The sequence below is a fragment of the Triticum aestivum genome, chromosome 3A (assembly GCF_018294505.1).
Source record: "Triticum aestivum cultivar Chinese Spring chromosome 3A, IWGSC CS RefSeq v2.1, whole genome shotgun sequence".
In the NCBI taxonomy this organism is placed as follows: Eukaryota; Viridiplantae; Streptophyta; class Magnoliopsida; order Poales; family Poaceae; genus Triticum; species Triticum aestivum.
In genome coordinates, this window is record NC_057800.1 from 7,837,505 (window position 1) to 7,858,530 (window position 21,026).

General features: G+C 43.6%; 1 protein-coding gene across 2 annotated transcripts; it reads right to left on the bottom strand.

Annotated features, from left to right (window-relative positions):
* Nucleotides 1–5,787: 5,787 nt before the first annotated feature.
* On the bottom strand, nucleotides 5,788–8,394 carry LOC123057472 (GDSL esterase/lipase At2g04570). 2 transcript variants are annotated; one of them, XM_044480431.1, is made up of 3 exons: nucleotides 7,913–8,394; nucleotides 6,339–7,043; nucleotides 5,788–6,128 (listed from the first exon to the last, which is right to left on the bottom strand). In XM_044480431.1, the coding sequence occupies exons 1-2, from the start codon at nucleotides 8,291–8,293 to the stop codon at nucleotides 6,366–6,368; spliced, it is 1,059 nt and encodes a 352-aa protein (XP_044336366.1). In that variant the 5' UTR covers nucleotides 8,294–8,394; the 3' UTR covers nucleotides 5,788–6,128; nucleotides 6,339–6,365. The 2 variants fall into 2 exon arrangements, with proteins under 2 accessions (XP_044336366.1, XP_044336365.1); XM_044480430.1 differs by lacking the exon at nucleotides 5,788–6,128 and having other exon boundaries at nucleotides 6,147–7,043.
* Between the last annotated feature and the right edge of the window lie 12,632 nt (nucleotides 8,395–21,026).

Below are 21,026 nucleotides of genomic sequence, written 5' to 3' on the forward strand. Positions count from 1 at the left end.
GCAACTACTAACACACATCACACCACCCACGAGGCTAGCTAGCCGGCCAGTCAATTTGGGCAACTGTCTGCTGGTCAAACTAGCCGACGATAATTAGCCCCGGCCGTCTCGCTTGCTCGCTTGCTAATCCCGCCGTCTTACGTAGTCATACATCATCGAGTACTCAAGTCCAATTTTACCTTTGCACGCAAGCTACTCTTTCGATCAGGTCGACGAGCTGGCCAGTCGTTCAGACCAAGCGATCACCTCTGGCAGACTTGAACTTTCCACCGGCCGACGCAAGGCCGGATCAAAGCATGTACTAGCAGCATTCGCTGTTGTTCTTTTAACCTTTTCACTGCGTGTACATGCACTTCCATATGTAGACCAGACCGGGGCATATGGCCGATGTCTCGATGAGATGATCAAAGTGGACAGGTCTTGAGAGCTGCCTAGCTAGCGCGTGGGGTTCCATGCAGGTGGCCTTGCATGCATGCACTGTTGTAATTTCCGCGAAGTTTCGCGCGCATGGTAAGAAAGAAAGAAAAAGAGGAAGCGAATAAAGACTATTGGATTGGATGCTAGCTAGCTAGGCATTCACGGCCGGAAAGAGAGAGCCTGGATCGATCATGTCCATCGTCGTTAGGTGGTGCTGGTGCGTGCGCTCCAAAAGCTACTGTGTGCGTGAGTACTGTACAGCTCCATACGTACGCACCACATTTTCTTTTCTGCTAACCGGAACGGAACAAAAGTGTGTGTGAGAGAGCGTCGAATCGTCCATGGCATGCATATGATTGGATTCCATAGCCACGTGAAAATCAAGATGGGAGTATCTGACAACACTTATTGGGATTTTCATTCTCCATCCTCTTTTTCTTTTTATTTTCAAGACGGAGGCAAAACACTTGAGCTTCTCTCTCCAAGCTCATCCCTAGTTCCGGGCAAACGGACTGGAATGCTAAGCTGAGAAAGATCATGCCAACAACTCCCGCGGACCAGCCGCCGTTGATTCAGCCCGCTCACGTTCTGCTCCGATGTACGTACACCTACTCGCGAATCTGCACGTACACAGAGAACGAATTATGGATGCATGCAAAACACGTGTCGAGGCATGCGTTCTGACCTGGTCACCAGATCCGAAGGACGTCTCGTCCATGCCGAGGCTCTCCGCTAGGCGCGCACGTCTCAAGGTGGCCTCTTGGAAAACTCCATCCACACAAGCAGGATTGCACCAAAAATTCTGCCCCTAGTAGTATATACCCCAACGAAATCAATCTACCCCCCTAAAAAAAAACGAAATCAATCTACCTACTCCACGTGTATAACACATTATTGATTGACTAAGTATACATGAACAGTTCCCTAAAAAAAGTATACACGAACAATTCCCTAAAGAAAGTATCCATGAACAACTTGCGCGAAATAAAATTGTTTATAGTGTTCAAGGAGGCGCATGTGCGATGCCTACGGATTCGCGTAAAGGCGGTTTGTCCATTTTCTAAGCTAGGACGAAGAGGGTAGATGGACGGCCATGCCACGGGCACGTTTCGAGAAATCGTCAAATCTGGCCGCCATGCCCCCGTTATCTCTAGATCTCCCCTTCCTTCTGTGCTGCTTTTTACAAGCCATCCGCTGCGTTCCTTTGTTTGTCACGTGAAAGGATAGGCTGCCCCATATGTGCTAGGTACACCAGAATCGGCTTGATAGAGGAACGTAGAAAAAGACGTGCTTCTAAATTTATGGGAATATCTCCATTCATCCAAGTAGGTTTTCGTAGCATATGCACCTAGTTTCTAGTTAGAAAATTGCTCATGTAAGTTTTTGTAAAAAAGAAAAATACGATCGCTCGTAGCCCTGGTAAGAAATGGGAACATGAGAGTTTTTTTAGAAAATAATGAGAAAATGAGAGTGTTGGCGGTCCTGAGCTGATCCGGACAGGCCAATACGGAATGGGCCAAAAAAAAATCATGCTAGAATGGTGGTATTGTGCACTTCTTTGATCTGTGGGCCTGTTTGTGGTCCCGATGCACCATCGGCCGAGCGAGGGATAGGCAGCCCGAGAGGCCTGAGCAAGAAGGCCTGGCTTTATGCTGAGCTAACCATGCACATTTTGTTGCTTTTTGTTATCTTAAAAAAAGAAAAATGCACGCCTTTTGTTTTTGTGATGACGGTTGCGATGCACAGTTAAAGACATATACCACCGAAAATTTGTTTAGGGGCTCAGGATCCATCGAGCCTTTTCTGAAAACTGCAATTGCTATTTATCTTTATCAGGTTCAAAAGGTTATGTGATTTTTCCCCACGTGTACATACATAATTACATATGTCTTCTACATGTGTAACTTTTTTTCATGATGAAATGATTTCATATGCGAGCTACACAAGTAAAAGAAACCCTGGCTTAGGGAGCATACGAGGCTTCCATGGATCCAATAGGCCGACTACTTGATCCTTGTGTAGTCATGCAAGAAGCAATGTGTTCCAACTAACCAATAACAAACCATGACAGACAAGGGCGAAAAACTTGAAAAATGAAAAAAAAAATGAAGTGCGCATCAATGTCTGTCAACGAGGGTGAGAGGGGGGAAGGGGGGGGGGATTTAGGTACAAACCACTTTTTGTTGAAACAGATGATCTAGATTTCTCTGCTCCTTACAACTAAATAAGTTCATCCTACTAAACCTCCGTTAGGATATTTGGTAAACACACACATTGTGGAATCCTCTACCAATATCTAAAGATAGTAACCGAAAACAAACATGTACCGACACACTAGAGCATCAAAGTAGCACAACTTTGTACGTTTTGCTTGTATTTGGACTTAGTTCAACGTAATAACGAGTCCAATGAATTTATGAAAACATAGCATAATTTCCATGTAAAAAATTGTCCTGCCGTATGTATTTAGAATGATAGATGTATAACAAAGAATCTTGATTTCAATATTACAAATGTAGGTATGTGGTTGATATTGGGGGATAACAACAATTAACCTCTAAAAATGATTAATTCTAAAGGGTATGCAATCATAAAACCATTTAATAGTTAGTTAAAAATAAATTAAAAATAAGTAAAAATGTTTAGTATAAATAAATTATGTCAATTGTTCTAACTCGGTTTTTTATAAATAAGAAGAATTTATTCTAAATAATATTGACTCCAAATAATATAACATAAAATGTGTCGAATTAAGCAAAGTAAGCATGTATTTGTGCTGAAAGTGTTCGAAACATTCAGTAATGACAGTTGTAACGTGGGCGTGTGGGCCGAGCCATTGCGCTGGTGGGTGTACTGCAGATTCCACCACCCTCACTGCTGGCACAACTGGTGGAGCATCGACTTGAACATCGTCCCTGCGGCTCGAGGAGAACTGTATTGGGGATTGACTACTGGGGTTGCGGGTTGATAGCTTCCAATTATAATTTCGATGTGTTTTATGAAAAGAAAATGACTGAACGTTTCCCCACTTAACGTGAGTTGTTTGCATGCCGTTTTATTTTTGCATGGGGATGCTATGTTTATAGTGATTTGGTTTTACGACAACTGATTTTATTCTGATTTTATTAAAACTCTGTTTGCATACCATAACTAATCCACGAGTAGTTCTAAAAAAACTTATCCATGAATTACTGAAATCGGTTTGGCACAAACTCACAATTCCGCTTTTTTGAGAAAAAAAATCTCCTGTGCTCGATGGCCTCGACTCAGGCCCAGTTCCAGTGCGTAGTATTTTTTAAGAGCCTCGGCCGACAACTATTTATTTTCCTCTGATATCTTCACAACTATGATCTCGAAGACTAGTCAGTAGAGACACACAACTCTGTCATGACCCGTGGTTGCTGGGTCCGTGTTAAGCGTCTTATCAGCAGCCTCACATTTAAGACACTACTTTGGGTTTTAAGATAAAAATGTCACTCGAAAGATAATAGATGAAGTCAAATTGACTCATGTTGTTGTAGCTGACCACTAGTTATTTTTTTTGTTATTATGATTTTATAATGTTTATATCGAGCAATTTTAGTTATAATAAATTCAATAATTATAAACCTCTCTACTATATGCATGTTTTGTTCTATATGATGATTTTATAAATAAAACAGAAATAAGGCTGTCAATATTGAAATGAATGCCAAGAAAAAAAAACCTTGCAAAGACAAATCTACTGCCCGCACATATTTTTTTGGTTTCACATATCACATTTCATTCACGTAAGTAGACTGCACATCATTTATTATTCTCAAGGTTTCTCGTAAAGTGATCTTCAAGACATTGTTGCATATATTTCATGCCTCTACTGGTGTAATAGCCCTAATTTGTCCTATTAATCTCAGTGAGGATTACAACGGGGAGTGGAACCTAGATTAGATGATATTTAAACCTAGATGGATGATGGAGCCGATTTTCTTGGCGAAACTCCTTCAAAAATCTAGGTCCTTAGGAACATTGTTCTCCTATCTTCTATCTTATCTTGTCTACTTTTCTTAGAAGGGAGTTCACGACCTTTATATAATCTTCTTGTCTTGAATCTTCACAGATAAAGTTGGATCTATATTCTAGGTAGGGCTTGGTAGAGCAGCATGATTTGCTAGGCCTTGGCACGTTAGAACAAATATGTTGATTCAAAACTTTGATTCTTTAACTACCATCATTTTGACTTTAGCTAGCTCATACCATTCCTGGTGTTTATGGAAAGCCAAGAATGATTTACTTTTCAAAAGAAAACTTGCTTCCCCTTTTCCAATTTTTTCAGCACAGGCTATCACAAGAACCTTGGCCTTGGAATTAGGAGTAGCTGAGCAGGGACAACCAACCACTAAAGATGACAACAATGGTTCACTGGTTGAAGACTGGTTCATATACAGAAATACAATAGATACCAAAATTTCATTACCATTCAAAATCTTCACATATGCAGCCTAAAAGGATCAACAATATGATAGCGAAGCAGGACTTGAAAGAACATGCATTGGAATCTCTTACAGGTACACCGGGGAGATGAGGAGATCAAATAATGCAAGCTAAAATTTTAGCAACCGCTGCACAAGCACAATCTGGCAATTCAAGCAAAGGCGCATAGACATTGGTTACAAACATACTTAATGATCATTTTCTGACCCGTATAAAAATGAGAACTTGATGGCGCTACAATTTAAGCTACAAAAATTAAACTGCAACATACTTATTTTATTATTGTAGCAAGTCACCAATCATGATATGCGTAAGATTTACCTGGATACCTTAGAAATACTTTTTCAGGAATTTTAAAACCTGTAATGGATTTAAAAAAAATAGAAAGTTGGTACACCAAAACCCATAGTCATTCTATATTTTTCGAACTAGTGCATGCACTTACCTTCTCTTTTACAAAATGTGAAACTCGAGCAACATTATTATTTTTTGAGCAAAAGCAGCTATATTTAACACTGGAAAGATACTAGAGAATTCGCAAAAATAAGAAGCAAATATACTAGAGGATTTTGAGGTGATACCGTATAACCTAATATAGGAGATGGGGCTCCTCAGATATTTTTTTTTGGAGATGGGCCGGAAATTTCGCTGGGACAACATTTAGTTCTCATGCGTCGGCCAGTTGGTCTTCATATATTCGGCCGAGTGAGGAGTGGCAGCCCGAGAGGCCTGAGCAAAGAAGAGCTGGAGATATGCATGCTCTAGTATTTTTTATTCTTTTGTGAGAAAAAAGAGTTTTATTCCATAAGAATAGGGTTACAATTGAGACGCAAAAGTTCCTCTATGCACGGTGGTCCACGATCTACCTATACAACAGTCGTACTCTCAGAAAGACTATACCATGCCAACCAATCTGCTATCCTATTTTGATCATGCTTAATCTTCTTCGGAATAAACTCTCGTTGTACCATAAGATGCATGCGCTAGTATCCTCAGAAAAAATTGCTCCTTACCTCAAAAAGGGAAAACTAGCTATATGCTCCAGACTCCTGAGCTTGCCATACACACTTACAACAAACGTGTACGTTTGTCTTCATAACATAAACGTACGTGTACTCCCTCCAAAAATGCATAATATAAATGTGTGCCTAAGAAATTTCTATGCTGAAGGACGGAGTGACTAGTTCCATTTGAAGCCAGGATTTCATTTTTGAAACGGAAGCTTTAGTTGCTTCTGGTCACTGCATATCAAAGATGCATAAAATTAACCACATAAATCATTATAAAGTTTATTACAAATAATGGAACTAAAACAAATCATGAGAGTATGGCATGCAACCTACATAAACTACGCACTACCCTGCAAAAAAAGGGAGATAAAACTAAGCACCAAAAGGGCTAGAAGTAGCACATGAATCAAGCTGGGACGTGAATTTCCTACTTTTCCTTACCTTAGTGTATACAAGAAGCAAAAAAGATCACAAGAAATGGCTGAAGGTTGTGTTCATGAGGTACTCGGCGATGATCTTGTTGGCCCGCTCCGTGGGGTGCACGGCGTCCCAGAAGACGTACCGGTTTGCATCGGCGCACGTGAGCGCGTCCCACTCGCTGCATGTGTACCCCATCTCGTACAACCCCGTGCCACAACATCCCCTGGACGCCTTCACGAACCCGTAGCTCGCCGGGTTTTGCAGGATGCCGGTGAAGAAGCCGTACACCTCTGCGACCCGGAACTGCGCGCCGGGAAGGCTGTCGGCAAGCTCGTCGACCATGTCCCGGAGCTTGGCGTTGAACGACCTCGCGGCGGCATTGTACTCCTCGATGCAGAGCATGACCCGCCGGCCCCGCTCGATGGGGAGGCAGCCCATGGCCCCGAGCCCCGTGAAGCCGATCTTGCGAGCGCCGAGGCCGTAGAGCTCGACGAGGAAGCTACGGGCGAGGCCGATGAGGAAGTCTGTGTAGTCGCCGACGGTGAACTCCAGGAAGCGGGCCGTCGTGAGGGCGAAGTAGTTCTCGATGAAGTCGTTGGTGCCGATGCTGATGGCGAAGACGGCGTCGGCGAGCACCGCCCGAGCCTCCGCCGCGCCGAGGTGCTCCGCCAGCCGGGCTTTGTAGTCTCTGAAGTAGTCCACTTGCTTTGACAAGGGTATCACTGACTGATCAAGCAGTAAACATTTAGTACTTCGTTACACTTGATTGGGTAAAAACTTATACATTTACTTCATTAACCAGAGGTGAGTTTTTTGTTGTTTGATGATTGCAAGTGACACGGCTGCTAGCATCTGCCTTGCCTGTAAATGCCACCGGGACCATGCATGGTACTCCTGCTAGCACACTGTACTCACAAGCTCACATTGCTAGCTAGTCCACACAGTACGAGAGCGAGCGTGATGTATGGCCGTGAATCACGCTAACAGTCACGATATCTATCACCTTTTGCAACACACATGCATGCATGGGCCCTATAAAACCAATAAATGAGTAAATGCACAAAATGATAAAACCATGGGCCCTATTAAACCAAGGAATGAATAAAATCACAAAATGATAAAACCAATAAATCTAAGGACCAACAACATACATAGCACGACCTTTTTTTTATAAACTTCTTCTCCTTTATTCATTCATAAGCAAAGTAGCATCATTTGCAAGTAAAGGAATAACCTCATTAGGGGCGTTATCCATTCAAACACCCGGAGAAGAAAACCTAGCTAACTTAGATAGTCATATGATGCATATTTGTACTAAGGATTTTTCTAGGGCACATCTAATTATTGCACGTCTAAGTGACCCAATCAAACATATAAAGAAAGAAAAATACCCACGCCAATCTCAGTGTAAAATAAATGATATACAATTTACATATGTAATAGTTAGGGCACTCTACATGTGCTTTAGCAAAACCGATATCCTCAATTAGTTTTCACTTTTGCATTTGTTTTTGCAGCTACAAAAATGGCATTTTTCTGCAGCAGCTAGCAAACGGTGCATGCAACCAGTGAAGAAAAAGACAGGGATCACTCACAAAGACGCCCGCGGTGGCGACGTCGAGGCCGGAGCCGGCGGACGCGAAGCAGACGCCGACGGCGAAGTCCCGGATGCCGTAGGCCGGGTCGAGGTAGGCCGGGACGAAGGGCCGGAGCCCGAACGCCTCGGAGTAGAAGTCGGTGGCGACGCGGCCGTTGCAGAAGCGGCCCGTGGCGCGGCCGCCCGGGAAGTCCCGGCCGTATGGCGGGAAGTTGCTCCGCACCGCCGTGGGCACGGCGTTGTTGTTCCCCGCGTCCACCGTCGAGTCGCCGAACACGATCAGTGCCGTCACCCGCGCCCTCACCACCGCCACCGCCGGCGACGACAGCAGCAGCAAACTGAGCAAGAGGAAGCGCGTGCTAGATGCCGCCACCGGCATTGTCGCAAGAGAGCAGTGCGCGCTTCTGTGCTGCTGCTGCTGAGAGTGAGAGAACGTGACGACGCAAAGACGGTGTAAATTGTTGTTGGTTGGTTGACGGGACGTGAAAAGCGGCGCTGCGCACAGTGGCAGCAATAAAGCGGGAGGCGAGGTATCATGCGACCTTGTGCGGTGCTGAGCTTGCTAGGTAGGTTGGTGTTGGCCTGTGGCGGCGTAGTAAATTGTTGTAGTCGAGCAGAGCTGTCAAGAAGAAGAGAAATGCAGGTACGTACGTAGTAACTCTAGTCAAGGATAACACGTTTGTATTGGAGAAAATTAGTGTAGTACACACATGCTAGCTATCACGTGCACATGTACACCTGCATGACTTTTCACCCAAAGATCTGATCCAGTACAGAGTGGAGTTTCAAGATTGACATATAGGCGACATGGGGACCTGGTGGAACCACTTCTCCTCTTTGTTTTTGGAAGAACTTCCCATGTATTTGTGAAATGTAAAGGTAGTAAAGAAACATCAGAAATAAAAGTTCATCGAGGTCTGTAGACCATCTTGCAACGACTATAAGCACCGGAGCAAGCCGAAGGCACGCCGCCTTCATCGCTCCTTCCTCGTCGGAGCCAGACAAATCTTGTTGTGATAGACTATCAAAAAGTCATCATGCTAAGGCTACACAGGACCAGCGTACCTGAACAACAACCATCGCAGATGAAGAGAAATGGAGATCAGAAGAATCCAACCTGTAGACACATGAACGAAGGCCGGATCCAACCGGATCCATCATAGACAAACACCAACCAATCCCGCGAGAACCATCGGAGCCACACTTCCACACGCCTACCGACGACACTAGACGCACTGCCGGAAGGGGGCTAGGCGGGGATGATCTTATTATATCTTCAGGGAGCAGCAACCTCCCCGCCTTCCTGAGCAGGACATGAACACTAACCAAGCTTAAAAAAACAGCTAAAAACGGAGCCCTCCCGGTTTCATGTGCGGGATCCACCACGGCTCCATGCCCCTATTGCCTCAAGAGACGAGGAGGATTGGTGGTGGCGTCGACAGTAGGCAGCGAAAACCCGAGCTGTTGTTCTACATGCTGATCGCGTTAGATGATACTCCTTCCGTTCCTAAATATAAGTCTTTGGAGATATTTTAGTAAATTGACTCGTGAATTAATGGGAACCAATTGTTTGGTTGACCACAAATTTCAGTATGGTTTCCATGTCACACTGAACAATTTAATATGCGACAAATTGAGGGGAGATTGTGGTGCAAACAACTTATTTCATATCAAAAAAAGATAGATGATTGCTTTGTCTCTCAGCTGAGATGAATCAGAGAAGTCCCGACTACGGCCCTGTTTGTTTGAGCTTTAGGGACCAGATTTAGCTTTGTCAGTGAAGCTGAATCTGGAATTTAAAACATACAGTTATTTTGAACCAGCTTTGCCAATGAAGCCAGCTTTGGCAGTGAAACTAAATCTAGAATCTGAAACAAACAACTATTTCAAATCAGCTTTGCCAGTGAATCTGAATCTGGATTTGACCCATTTCAGTGCAATTTGCTGAAGCACCTCAAAGCGTACTTTGGTGGCGAGCACAATCAGCTTTACCGCTAAAGCGAATCTATAGGTGATTGAATCAAATCAAAGCTGAAACAAACATGATCTTGTATAAATGTGAATCAACTTTTGTCGTACATGAGAGTGGGAGCGCATCACGACTGTCTGGCTGGGGAGAGAAGGTCGCCAAGCGGGTAGCAACCCAAAGGCTTGGGGGTACAGCTAAAAAACGGGCTCGGGGATAATCCTAGCTAAGTCTGTGCCAAGTGCACGCAATACTCGGGGAAACACGCATCCATTCTCACTTATGGGTTGAGTCCATGTTCGACATCTTTCGTTTATGTTTTTTTTCTTAAGTTCTTCTTTCTTTCATTTTCCATTTTTCTATTCATTTCTAATTTCCATATTTTTTACCTTTTGATTTACCTTTTCTTTCTTTCAACTTTTAATCAGTGTTTGCTTTTCTACATATTATTATGTTATATATATACCCCCCCTTTTGCCGCACATACATAAACAATTTTTTACATGATACATGAATATATATTCAAATATTTCTGAAGAACTGTTTTCATCAAATTTATGAACAAAAGAATATCTGAGTATATCTTTAACACAAGAGGACTTTTTTAAAATATGGGATGGACATTTTATTCCGTATCTGGATTGAGGTGTGCGGAATTCTAATATTCAATCATATGATTGTTTATATTAATTCAACTGATTTTTGAAAAAAATCAAAATCAAATAAATATAGACATTTTACTTCAAATAATAAATAGGATGTCAATTGGGCCATGCATGTAGCGGGCCATATAGGGCCGTTTCAGACATATGTTTGACAATCTAAAAAATCATATTGGGCCATGCATGTAACGGAATTCATCCCCAGCCGGTTTTTTCAGTTTATTCATTGGGTTCTTCTTCCTTTTTATTTTATTTTTTTATTTTGATTTTCTATTTTCCTTTTGTATTTTTATTTAGTTCTGTTTTTATTTTTATTTTTATTATTTTTTCCTATTTACAAAAATCATATAAATTCGTATTTTTTTCTTTTTATTTTTGTTTTCAATTTGCAAACAACTTTTCAAGATTCATTAATATTTTTTCTAAAATTGTGAACAGTTTTTTGAAATCATGACCAGTTTTTCAAATACACGAACATTTCTTTGAAATTACATACTTTTCTAGTGTTCATTTTTTTGAAACCATGAACATTTTTCTGTTTACCGAATTCAAAGAATGTCCATCAATGTAAAACAATGTTCAACAATTCAAAAATGTTCATCGAATTCATGTTTTGTTCATCGGACTTAAAAAATGTTCATCAAAAGTAAAAATTTGTTCATCCAATTGCAAAAAGGCTCATCGAATTACAAAAAAATTAATAGATTTTCAGAAAATGTTATCAAATGCAAAATTTGGCATTGAAATGAAAATTTGTTCATCCATTTTTTCAAAAAAAATTTAATTTTGAATTCAATTTTTGTTCATAAAGTTCAAAAAATATTCTTCGAATTCAATTTTTTTCATGACATATAAACATAGTTAATCCTTATTAATAATTGTTCATTTATTTTTTAAAAATGTTCTATATTTTGAATTGTGAACATTTTTTAATTTAAGTACTGTTTTTGAAAGTTAAAAATTCAAAATGTTTTTAATTTTAGAACGAATCCTGAATTATTTAATTATAGAATTAAAATAACAGAAAAGAAAAAAAAGGAAAAGTAAAAAACTAAATCGAAAAAATGGGAGTGCCATGCCCGCTGCATGGAAAACATGGCTTTGATTAAGTAAAATGTTTGCTGTTTTTTAAAACACCATATGAAAATGTAGTGAATTTACTTTTGTATTAAATTATAAATGTGGATTTTAAAAATGCATATAGTTAAAAATAAATTAAAATTTAAAAAGTAGAAAGCTTAAAAAATAAATCATAAAAATGTATCCACTTTAAATAATGTATGGAATATAGAAATTGTATTAAAGTAAAAGATTTGAATTATGAGAAAACTTACGCAGATTTGATTAATGTTCACATTTTTCTAAAAAAAATATTTTTTAAATTTGATTTTAGATGGATATAAAATGTTTTTGTAATTTCCTCCAAAAAAAGGAAAAATGATAGTAAAAGTAAAAAAGCCAGCTTTAGCTGAAGAAACCGATACACAAAAAAGAAATAAAACAAAACGCAGAAACGAGAAGAAAATCTGACTGAAAAATCGCAGAACCTGCATAAAAACTTCGCATGAACAAGCATAGAGCTATCGCACATATCTATGTATGGGATGGTTGGACTTGGTGAGAAAGGACTCAAAATCGGTTCCAAATCGTCAAATTTAGCTTAATTCGAACAAGTCTGCTCAGAACCTCCAAATGACCCCAAAATTGGCTTTACTAGATAATATGTAGCGCGTTGGTGCAGGAATGGATTGCAATGTATTTCAGTGAGATTTTGTTGTACGACACATTAATATTTAAATTAATAATGCATGAACTAAAGCTAAAGCTAAAACTAAAACTAAAACTAAAAACACATATTATATAATTTATTTGATTATTTTTTGATAAAAGGGACCACATTGCCCCCATTTACATGATGAAAATGGAATCTGGGATACAACAAAGCAACAACACCTGACTACTACTACCCTTAAAACGGATGCATCACAGCGTCCAAGATCAGCAACCTACATCCTAGATATATAAACACATATGAGGATGCAAAACCACCCACTACATGGAAGATAATCAATTGTTTCTATTATTAGTTTTGATTATCGTGTAGTTGTAAATGGTTTTGAATATAAAGTGACATAATATAATGGAAAACTTTTTCCCTTGCTTGTTGAGTGGGCCCCTGATTTGGTGGCATGTGTGGTGAGGTAGGATGTGTGCATGTTGAGATAAATAGAAGTATTGGGTAAAATAATATTGGGAAAGTAATTCCCATGCATGTAGTGGAGGCCTGTGATGAGTGTGTATGTATGCATGTTAAGATAATAGAAATATTGGGGTTCAACTATTCAGGTATATAGGATTTACAAGTATGTCGGGAATCTCTAGGCACCTTCCGGACAACTCTGGGGTCCTCCTGGTACGTTGTTACATGCTTATGTCAACTCTGGAGGTAGCCGGGAACCTCTTAACTGGATTTTTGTGCAATCCATTGCACGGTTCTGTTAAGCCATTGCATGCTTTTGATGTCATCTTGATGACCATTTTTTTGCAGGACAAAAGTAGGAAAAAGAATAATTCGTTAATAAGGAGCACACAGGAGGAGCGGGGGCCCAATGTGCGGTATTATAGCGGTATCAATGGATATCTAATATTTTGTGATCCGCATTAACAAATATTGGTGTCGTTGTTAACGCGGTTCCATATTTCTCGGCAGATCGACATGCACCTTGAATTTCTAACGTCGTCTCCAATGTGCGAAAACATTGGCCTTAAGCAACAGAATAGCACCTTGAGACCCCGAACAGGATCATAGTGATGGGAGGTTCTTCACTCCTGCCCTCGTGCGAACTCTCATCTAGGGTTTCCTTGCCTCTCGCTGGCGCCACCATCGGTCCGCCTCGTCTCCTATGGTCCTTGGACCATGCAGGCGCGGTGAAAACCCGGCCCATGCCTACGGGAGGGCTCCGTTTTTAGATGCTTTTCTGAGTTTTGTTAGGGTTTGTGCCATGCTCAAGAAGGCGAAGCGGCGGCGGCTTCTTGAAGTTGGAATAAGACCCTCCCCACCTATCCCCCGTCCCGATGATGTTTCAAGCATCATTGGAAGACGTGTGGAGGTTTGTCTCCAACGGATCTCATGGGATCCGGTCGGCGTTTGTCTTCGGTGGATCCGACTAGATCCGGTCTTTATGTCTGTGTGTCTGCAGGTTGGATCCTTCCGGTCTACACTTCTCTTCATCGGCGGCGGTTGTTGTTCTGGTGCGCTAGTCCTATGGGACCTTAGCACGACGACTTCCCAATTGTCTACTACAATAACGTTTGCCCGGCTCCGATGAGGAAGGGGCGATGACGGCGGCACGGCTTCGGCTCGCTCCAGTGCTTGTAGCCATCGCTAGGTGGTCTACGGACCTGGATGTAAATTTTACTTTTAGTGTTCTTTGTACTACCTTGATAGTTGAAGAATAGATCAGAAGTTTGTCGCAAAAAAACATAGTGATGGGAGGTATTAAGCTAAATTTACATAGATCGCTTCATAGCACTAATTAAGACCAAGCCATTGTAACAACGTACCAGGAGGACCTGGTGTTCTTCTCCGACGGTCCTCCTCCTCCCCGAGCCACGGTGACTGCTCTCGCGGGGACGTGGTGACGCATCTGTGGTTGTGGCAAACATGGAGCTCCTCGAGGCGGGCACTCGCTGGCGCTGTTCCGGCCCCGACGGCTTAGGCCCGCGTCTCTCCGGTGTCCTTCGCCGCCGGTGTTCTTTGCCGGGAAGCTCCAGCCTCGGTCACCAGGTAGCTGCATCCCTTCCAGCTTACCTGGCGTGCTGATGTCTCGATGGCTAAGGCCACGACAGTTCGGATCTGCATCTCTCCAGGCCTAGTTTGTCGGTGTTGCTGGACGCCATTGTCACATGCCCTCCGTGTGGCTCACTTCGTCGCCTGCCCCACCCTAGAGGCCTCAAAGCCTCCCCCCTTTTTGCCGGATCCAACGCTCGTGAGTACGGAGGCGGTGCCACCCTCCGACGGCAAGTGCAGCCCGCCAACCCCTTCCCGACATGGCGATTCAGACCAACGTGGACTTCCTCATCTTCGATTCCATACTCGACGGCTATGGGACTGCTCAGCTTCAGGCCAAGGAGAGATCCCTTCCCGGTCTACCGGTGCTGGCAGTGACGGCGCCCGCCGGTGTCGTTTCCTTCTTGGAGGCGCTTCCAAGTCCTTCAGCTTTGCCCCTCTTCGAGCTCAGGGGAAACCCTAGGTCTGGTTACCCCAGACCGAAGGGCGACGGCGTATCGACGTCGTCCTCCTTCTTGAAGGCGCTATCTAGCTTGCTCGTGGTGTCCCCGGTGTTGGTTCGGGTGATGTAGGAATTCTTGTTGGTTCGGGATTGTGGGGAGCCGGCCGTTGATCCAACAGATTACAAAAGCATTGTGGGGAGCCTAAGGTACTTGGTGAACACAAGGGCTGATTTGGCCTACTCTGTTGGGATCGTTAGTAGATACATGGAGCACCCTTCTATTGAACATCTAGCTGCGGTGAAGCAAATTTTGAGGTATGTTAAAGGCACTCTAAAATATGGCAGCAAGTACACAAGAAAGAAAGAGGCAAGACCACCATTGGTGGGCTATAGTGACAGTGATATGGCAGGAGACGTGGACGACGGGAAAAGTACTACTGGCGTTGCTTTTTTCTTAGGTGAAAATTTGATCTCTTGGCTGTCACAGAAGCAGAAGGTAGTGGCACTTTCTTCTTGCGAAGCGGAGTACATTGCAGGAGCGGCTGCGGCGTGTCAGGGAGTTTGGCTCAGTAGATTATATGCGGACTTGATGGGAGAACAGCCGAAGCAAGTGAAGCTACATATTGACAATAAATCCACCATATCTTTGTGCAAGAATCCTGTGCATCATGATCGTGGCAAGCACATTGAAGTAAAGTTCCACTACATTCGTGAGTGTGTGGAAGAAGGGAGGATGGAGGTCGAGCATGTCAATACAAACGATCAACTCGCGGACATTTTAACGAAGTCAGTTGGGAAGGTGAAGTTTCAAGAGATGTGTGAGAAGATCGGAGTAAAGGCTGTCAAGTAGTCATAACATATCGTGTTTAGGGGGGTGAATGTGAGTTTTATGTTCTCTGTAAACACATGTTCTGATAGGTGTCCGAGTCTGTAAAAGATAGGAAGAGTTCAGGTCTTGTTTGCAGTTGTTTTAGGGTCAAACTCTTAGAGATAAAGTGTGTTTTAAACCTGGTCGGTTTGTGATCAGGGTCACGACGTGTTGGGCACGAATAGTAGGCTGCGTTGGTCGTGAGGTCGACTCCTTGAGCCCTATATAATGTGAAATAAAGACCCAGAAAAAACTGCACGTTGGTAGTACCAAACCTTCTCTGTTTCAATAGGTTTCGTTTGATCTTCGTCTACCTCCTGCATTTTTCGATCTTGGAGCTAACATGTGGTATCAGAGCCTCATTGTGATTGCCTAGTACCGGGTGATCATGGTGGACGACGACTTGAGCAAGCAGAGGGCTGCAGCAGAAAGTTCCGGGGCGGCTAAAGCAATTGTCATACCCGGGACGTCATACCCTCGTTTTGATCAGGAGAACTTTGGGGTTTGGAAGGCTCTAATGGAGTGTGCCCTAGAGCCGCTGAATTGTGGGTTGTTGTCGACCCCGGCGGCAATGCCTACAAGAAGGATGGCGCCGAGCACTGCAAGGACAGGCAGGCAGCAACGACGCTCTATTCGGTGATGCCGATGGACGTTCTTCAGCAAATCATCGCCAATGAAATGGTGAAGGAGGCATGGGATACCTTGAAGCTGCTCTTCGAGGGGCATACCCGTGTCAGGCAAGCGAATCTGCAAACTCTTTTGAGGAATTATGAAACGCTTGTGATGACTGACGATGAAACCCTGGATGCTTTTGCTTCGTGGGTGATGACGTTGGTCAATGGAATCCGCGCGCTTGGAGAAAACCTGATGGAGACTTCAGTGGTCACGAGATTCTTGCGCGCTGCTCCTCCCCGTTACATGCAGATCGTGACGGCGATTGAGCAGTGTGTCGACCTGACTACGTTGATGGTCGATGACCTTGTTGGCCACTACAAAGCTCACGATGAGAGGGTGCGCCATAGCCTCGGTGATGCTAGGGACGGCGAGCAAGTCATGCTCACGAGGGCGCAGTGGCAATTGTTGATTGCAAGGGAGAAGAAGGCTGGCGAGGGCTCAAGCAATACTCGCCAAGATCGTGCGCCAAAAGAACAGAATAAGAGGAACGCGGGGGACAACGCTCCAACGAAGAATAAGTTCGATAAGCGCAAGATCAAGTGTTATAATTGTGGCATCATGGGGCACTTCAAGTCTGAGTGTAGGAAGCCAGCGAAGGAGCAGCAGGCATATATCGTGAAGAAGGGCGACATTGATGATGATCAAGCCAACATGCTGTTGTGTGAAATCTGTGAATTTCCAGAGATGGACTTACATATGCAAGTAGCTGAAACCGTTGCACTTGTGGAGAAGGAAATTTATCTCCACGAGGAAGAAGAGAAGAGGGCCGGAAATTTTTGGTACCTTGATACGGGGGCAAGCAACCATATGTCGGGGGATAGGACCCAATTCAGCGAGCTAAGCATGACTGTTGGAGGGACGGTCAAGTTCGATGACGGCAAAACAATGCCAATCTTAGGGAGAGGCACGGTGGTCTTCAAAGCAAAGAGTGGTGAACACAAGATTCTCACAGATGTTTACTACATTCCCATGCTAAAGATGAACATAATTAGTTTGGGACAGCTCGAAGAGAGGGATTACAAAATTGTGCTCGAAGACGGATATTTGTGGGGCTATGATCATCAAAGAAATCTCATGATGCGTGTGAAGAGGTCTCGGAACAGAATGTATGTCCTGAATTTGGACAAGGCACAGCCGGAGTGTTTGCTAGCAAAGTTTGACGAAACAGCGTGGAAGTGGCACTCACGTTTTGGTCACTTGAATTTTCATGCATTGAGGAAATTGGGAAAGCAGCAGATGGTGAGTGGACTGCCCATGATTGATCATGTTGATCAGCTTTGCACTGGATGTTTAGTTGGCAAGGAACGCCGAGGTGCGTTTCCGAGAGAAGCAAAATTTAGAGCTTCAAAAGTTTTGGAGCTGGTTCATGCTGATTTATGTGGACCCATTACTCCGGCTACCCCATCCGGGAAGAAGTATTTTTTGCTCATAGTAGATGACTACAGCAGGTATATGTGGTTGGTCTTGTTGAGGAGCAAAGATGAGGCACTTGAAGCTTTCAGAAAGGTGAAAATTGCAGCTGAGGTTGAATTTGAAGAAAAGTTGAAGGCATTAAGGACTGACCCAAGAGGGGAATTTATCTCTAATGAGTTTAACGCTTATTGTGAGAAGCATGGGATTAAGCGGTACTTGACGACACCCTATACTCCGCAGCAAAACGGAGTCATTGAGAGGAGAAATCAAACCATCGTAGCTATGGCCAGAAGTATGTTGGAAAGCAAAAAGCTACCAGGGAGATTTTGAGGAGAAGTCATGACTACTGCTGTTTATTTACTCAATAGAGCTCCGACAAAGAGTGTCATTGGAATGACACCGTACGAGGCATGGTGCAGTAGAAAACACTCGGTTGATCATCTTCGGACTTTTGGATGTATTGCTCATATCAAGGTGTTGGGTGCACACAACGCGAAGCTAGCGGACAGAAGTATACCCACAATTTTGTTGGGCTATGAGCAAGGTTCAAAGGCATATCGAGTCTACAACCCAGCAACAAAGGAAGTGCAAGTGTCACGTGATGTATTGTTTGGTGAAGAAAAAGCCTGGAATTGGGACGGCGCAGCAGTGGAGGACCGTCCTACAGGAGGTGATGACATGTTTGTTGTATCCTATCACACTGATCCTGCAGGCCACCATCACGACAACAACATACATGAAGATGGGCTTGATGTTGATGACGATCCTGGACATGGCGGCGAAAATCCGGGATCCGGCAGCGCACCTGGAACCCCCATGGTGCGTACACCCAGCCACGGCTTGCCCAGCTCCCGCTCTACCCAAGGAGACGGACCGTGGTGGGGTGATGATGATGGAGATGACGGATCAACAGCTGGAGCTCGTTCAGAAACATCAGCAAAAAACGCTGCCGTGGCAGCGAAATCTGGCATGCAATCTGCAGGGACGCCTAGAAACGCTGCCGTGGCAGCCGAAAATTCTGAAGCTGCATATTTCAGGTATGATGATGATCCAGAAAGCACGGTGGGAGGGGGCACGATGGGGGAGACTTGTGAGTCCCCTGAGCGTACTCCGGGAAGGCCGCCAACGCCGGCGAAGCTCCGACGAGCATTGGATCTTTATCGAAAGGAGGCTCTTCGGAAAATTAATCCCGTGCGAATGAAAAAGAGAGGAGATCGAATGAAAAAGAGAGGAGATCATTGCTTGTTTTCTGAAGTAGAACCAACCACGTTCGAAGAGGCGAACAATTAAGTGTCTTGGCGCAGCGCCATGATAGAGGAGCTCGGTTCAATTGAAGAAAATCAAACATGGAGTCTTGTTGATCTTCCAAGTGGAGACAATGCAATTGGGATCAAGTGGATGTTTAAAGTTTAAAAAGATTCACAAGGAGCAGTGGTGAAACACAAAGCAAGGTTGGTGGCCAAGGGGTTTGTACATCAGCAAGGCATTGATTTTGAAGAAGTTTTTGCTCCGGTTGCAAGGATGGAGTCAGTTCGGTTGTTGATTGCACTAGCAGCTCAAGAGTCATGGTCTTTGCATCACATGTATGTGAACTCGGCCTTTCTCAATGGAGATCTAGAGGAGGAGGTGTATGTGCAGCAACCCACTGGTTTTGTCAAGAAAGGAGAGGAACATAAGGTATATAAGTTGCATAAAGCTTTGCACGGTTTGAAGCAGGCCCCTGGAGCATGGAATACTAAACTTCATAACACTTTGATTTCACTTGGTTTTGAGAAGTGTCCACTAGAGCATGCCATGTATAAAAGAGGTATAGATGCAAGTCGTCTACTCATTGGTGTGTATGTTGATGACCTCCTAATCACTGGTGCAAGTGAATAGGAGATTGGAAGATTCAAGAAGCAGATGAAGGAATTGTTCAAAATGAGTGATCTAGGCTTGTTAAGCTTTTACCTTGGGATTGAGGTACATCAAAGTAGAGATGGGATCACATTGTGCCAAGAGGCATATGCCACAAAAATTCTGGTGAATTGTGGCATGGATGATTGCAATCCTTCACATACGCCTATGGAGGCTAAGCTCAAGTTGAGCAAACGGAGTGATGCGCCGGCCGTTGGTCCAACAGATTACAAAAGCATTGTGGGGAGCCTAAGGTACTTGGTGAACACAAGGGCTGATTTGGCCTACTCTGTTGGGATCGTTAGTAGATACATGGAGCACCCTTCTACTGAACATCTAGCTGCGGTGAAGAAAATTTTGAGGTATGTTAAAGGCACTCTAAAATATGGCTTCAAGTACACAAGAAAGAAAGAGGCAATACCACCATTGGTGGGCTATAGTGACAGTGATATGGCAGGAGACGTGGACGACAGGAAAAGTACTACTGGCGTTGCTTTTTTCTTAGGTGAAAATTTGATCTCTTGGCTGTCACAGAAGCAGAAGGTAGTGGCACTTTCTTCTTGCGAAGCGGAGTACATTGCAGGAGCGGCTGCGGCGTGTCAGGGAGTTTGGCTCAATAGATTATATGCGGACTTGATGGGAGAACAGTCGAAGCAAATGAAGCTACATATTTACAATAAATCCACCATATCTTTGTGCAAGAATCCTGTGCATCATGATCGTGGCAAGCACATTGAAGTAAAGTTCCATTACATTCGTGAGTGTGTAGAAGAAGAGAGGATGGAGGTCGAGCATGTCAATGCAAACGATCAACTCGCGGACATTTTAACGAAGTCACTTGGGAAGGTGAAGTTTCAAGAGATGTGTGAGAAGATCGGAGTAAAGGCTGTCAAGTAGTCATAACATATCGTGTTTAGGGGGGTGAATGTGAGTTTTCTATTCTCTGTAAACACATGTTCTGATAGGTGTCCGAGTCTCTAAAAGATAGGAAGAGTTCAGGTCTGGTTTGAAGTCGTTTTAGGGTCAAACTCTTAGAGATAAAGTGTGTTTTAAACCTGGTCGGTTTGTGATCAGGGTCACGACGTGTTGGGCACGAATAGTAGGCTGAGTTGGTCATTAGGTCGGCTCCTTGAGCCCTATATAATGTGAAATAAAGACCCAGAAAAAACTGCATGTTGGCAGTACCAAACCTTCTCTGTTTGAATCTGTTTCGTTTGTTCTTCGTCTACCTCCTGCGTTTTTCGATCTTGGAGCTAACAGCTCTTGGTCGGGCTTGGTAGGTCTAGTTGTGATGTATCTTCTGTTTGGGCTGAGCATCCCTTATTTCTTTGCTCCGGGCACCATGTTCATACCTGCCCGCGTTCGTGTCATGTGTTATACCCCATGTACACATTCTATTT

Excerpts from the sequence above, each read along its gene's own strand:
- LOC123057472 (XM_044480431.1), bottom strand. The coding sequence starts at position 8,293 with ATGCCGGTGGCGGCATCTAGCACGCGCTTCCTCTTGCTCAGTTTGCTG. Across the intron at positions 7,044-7,912 it reads TCGCCACCGCGGGCGTCTTT|TCAGTGATACCCTTGTCAAA; the intron begins GTGAGTGATCCC and ends CTGCTTGATCAG.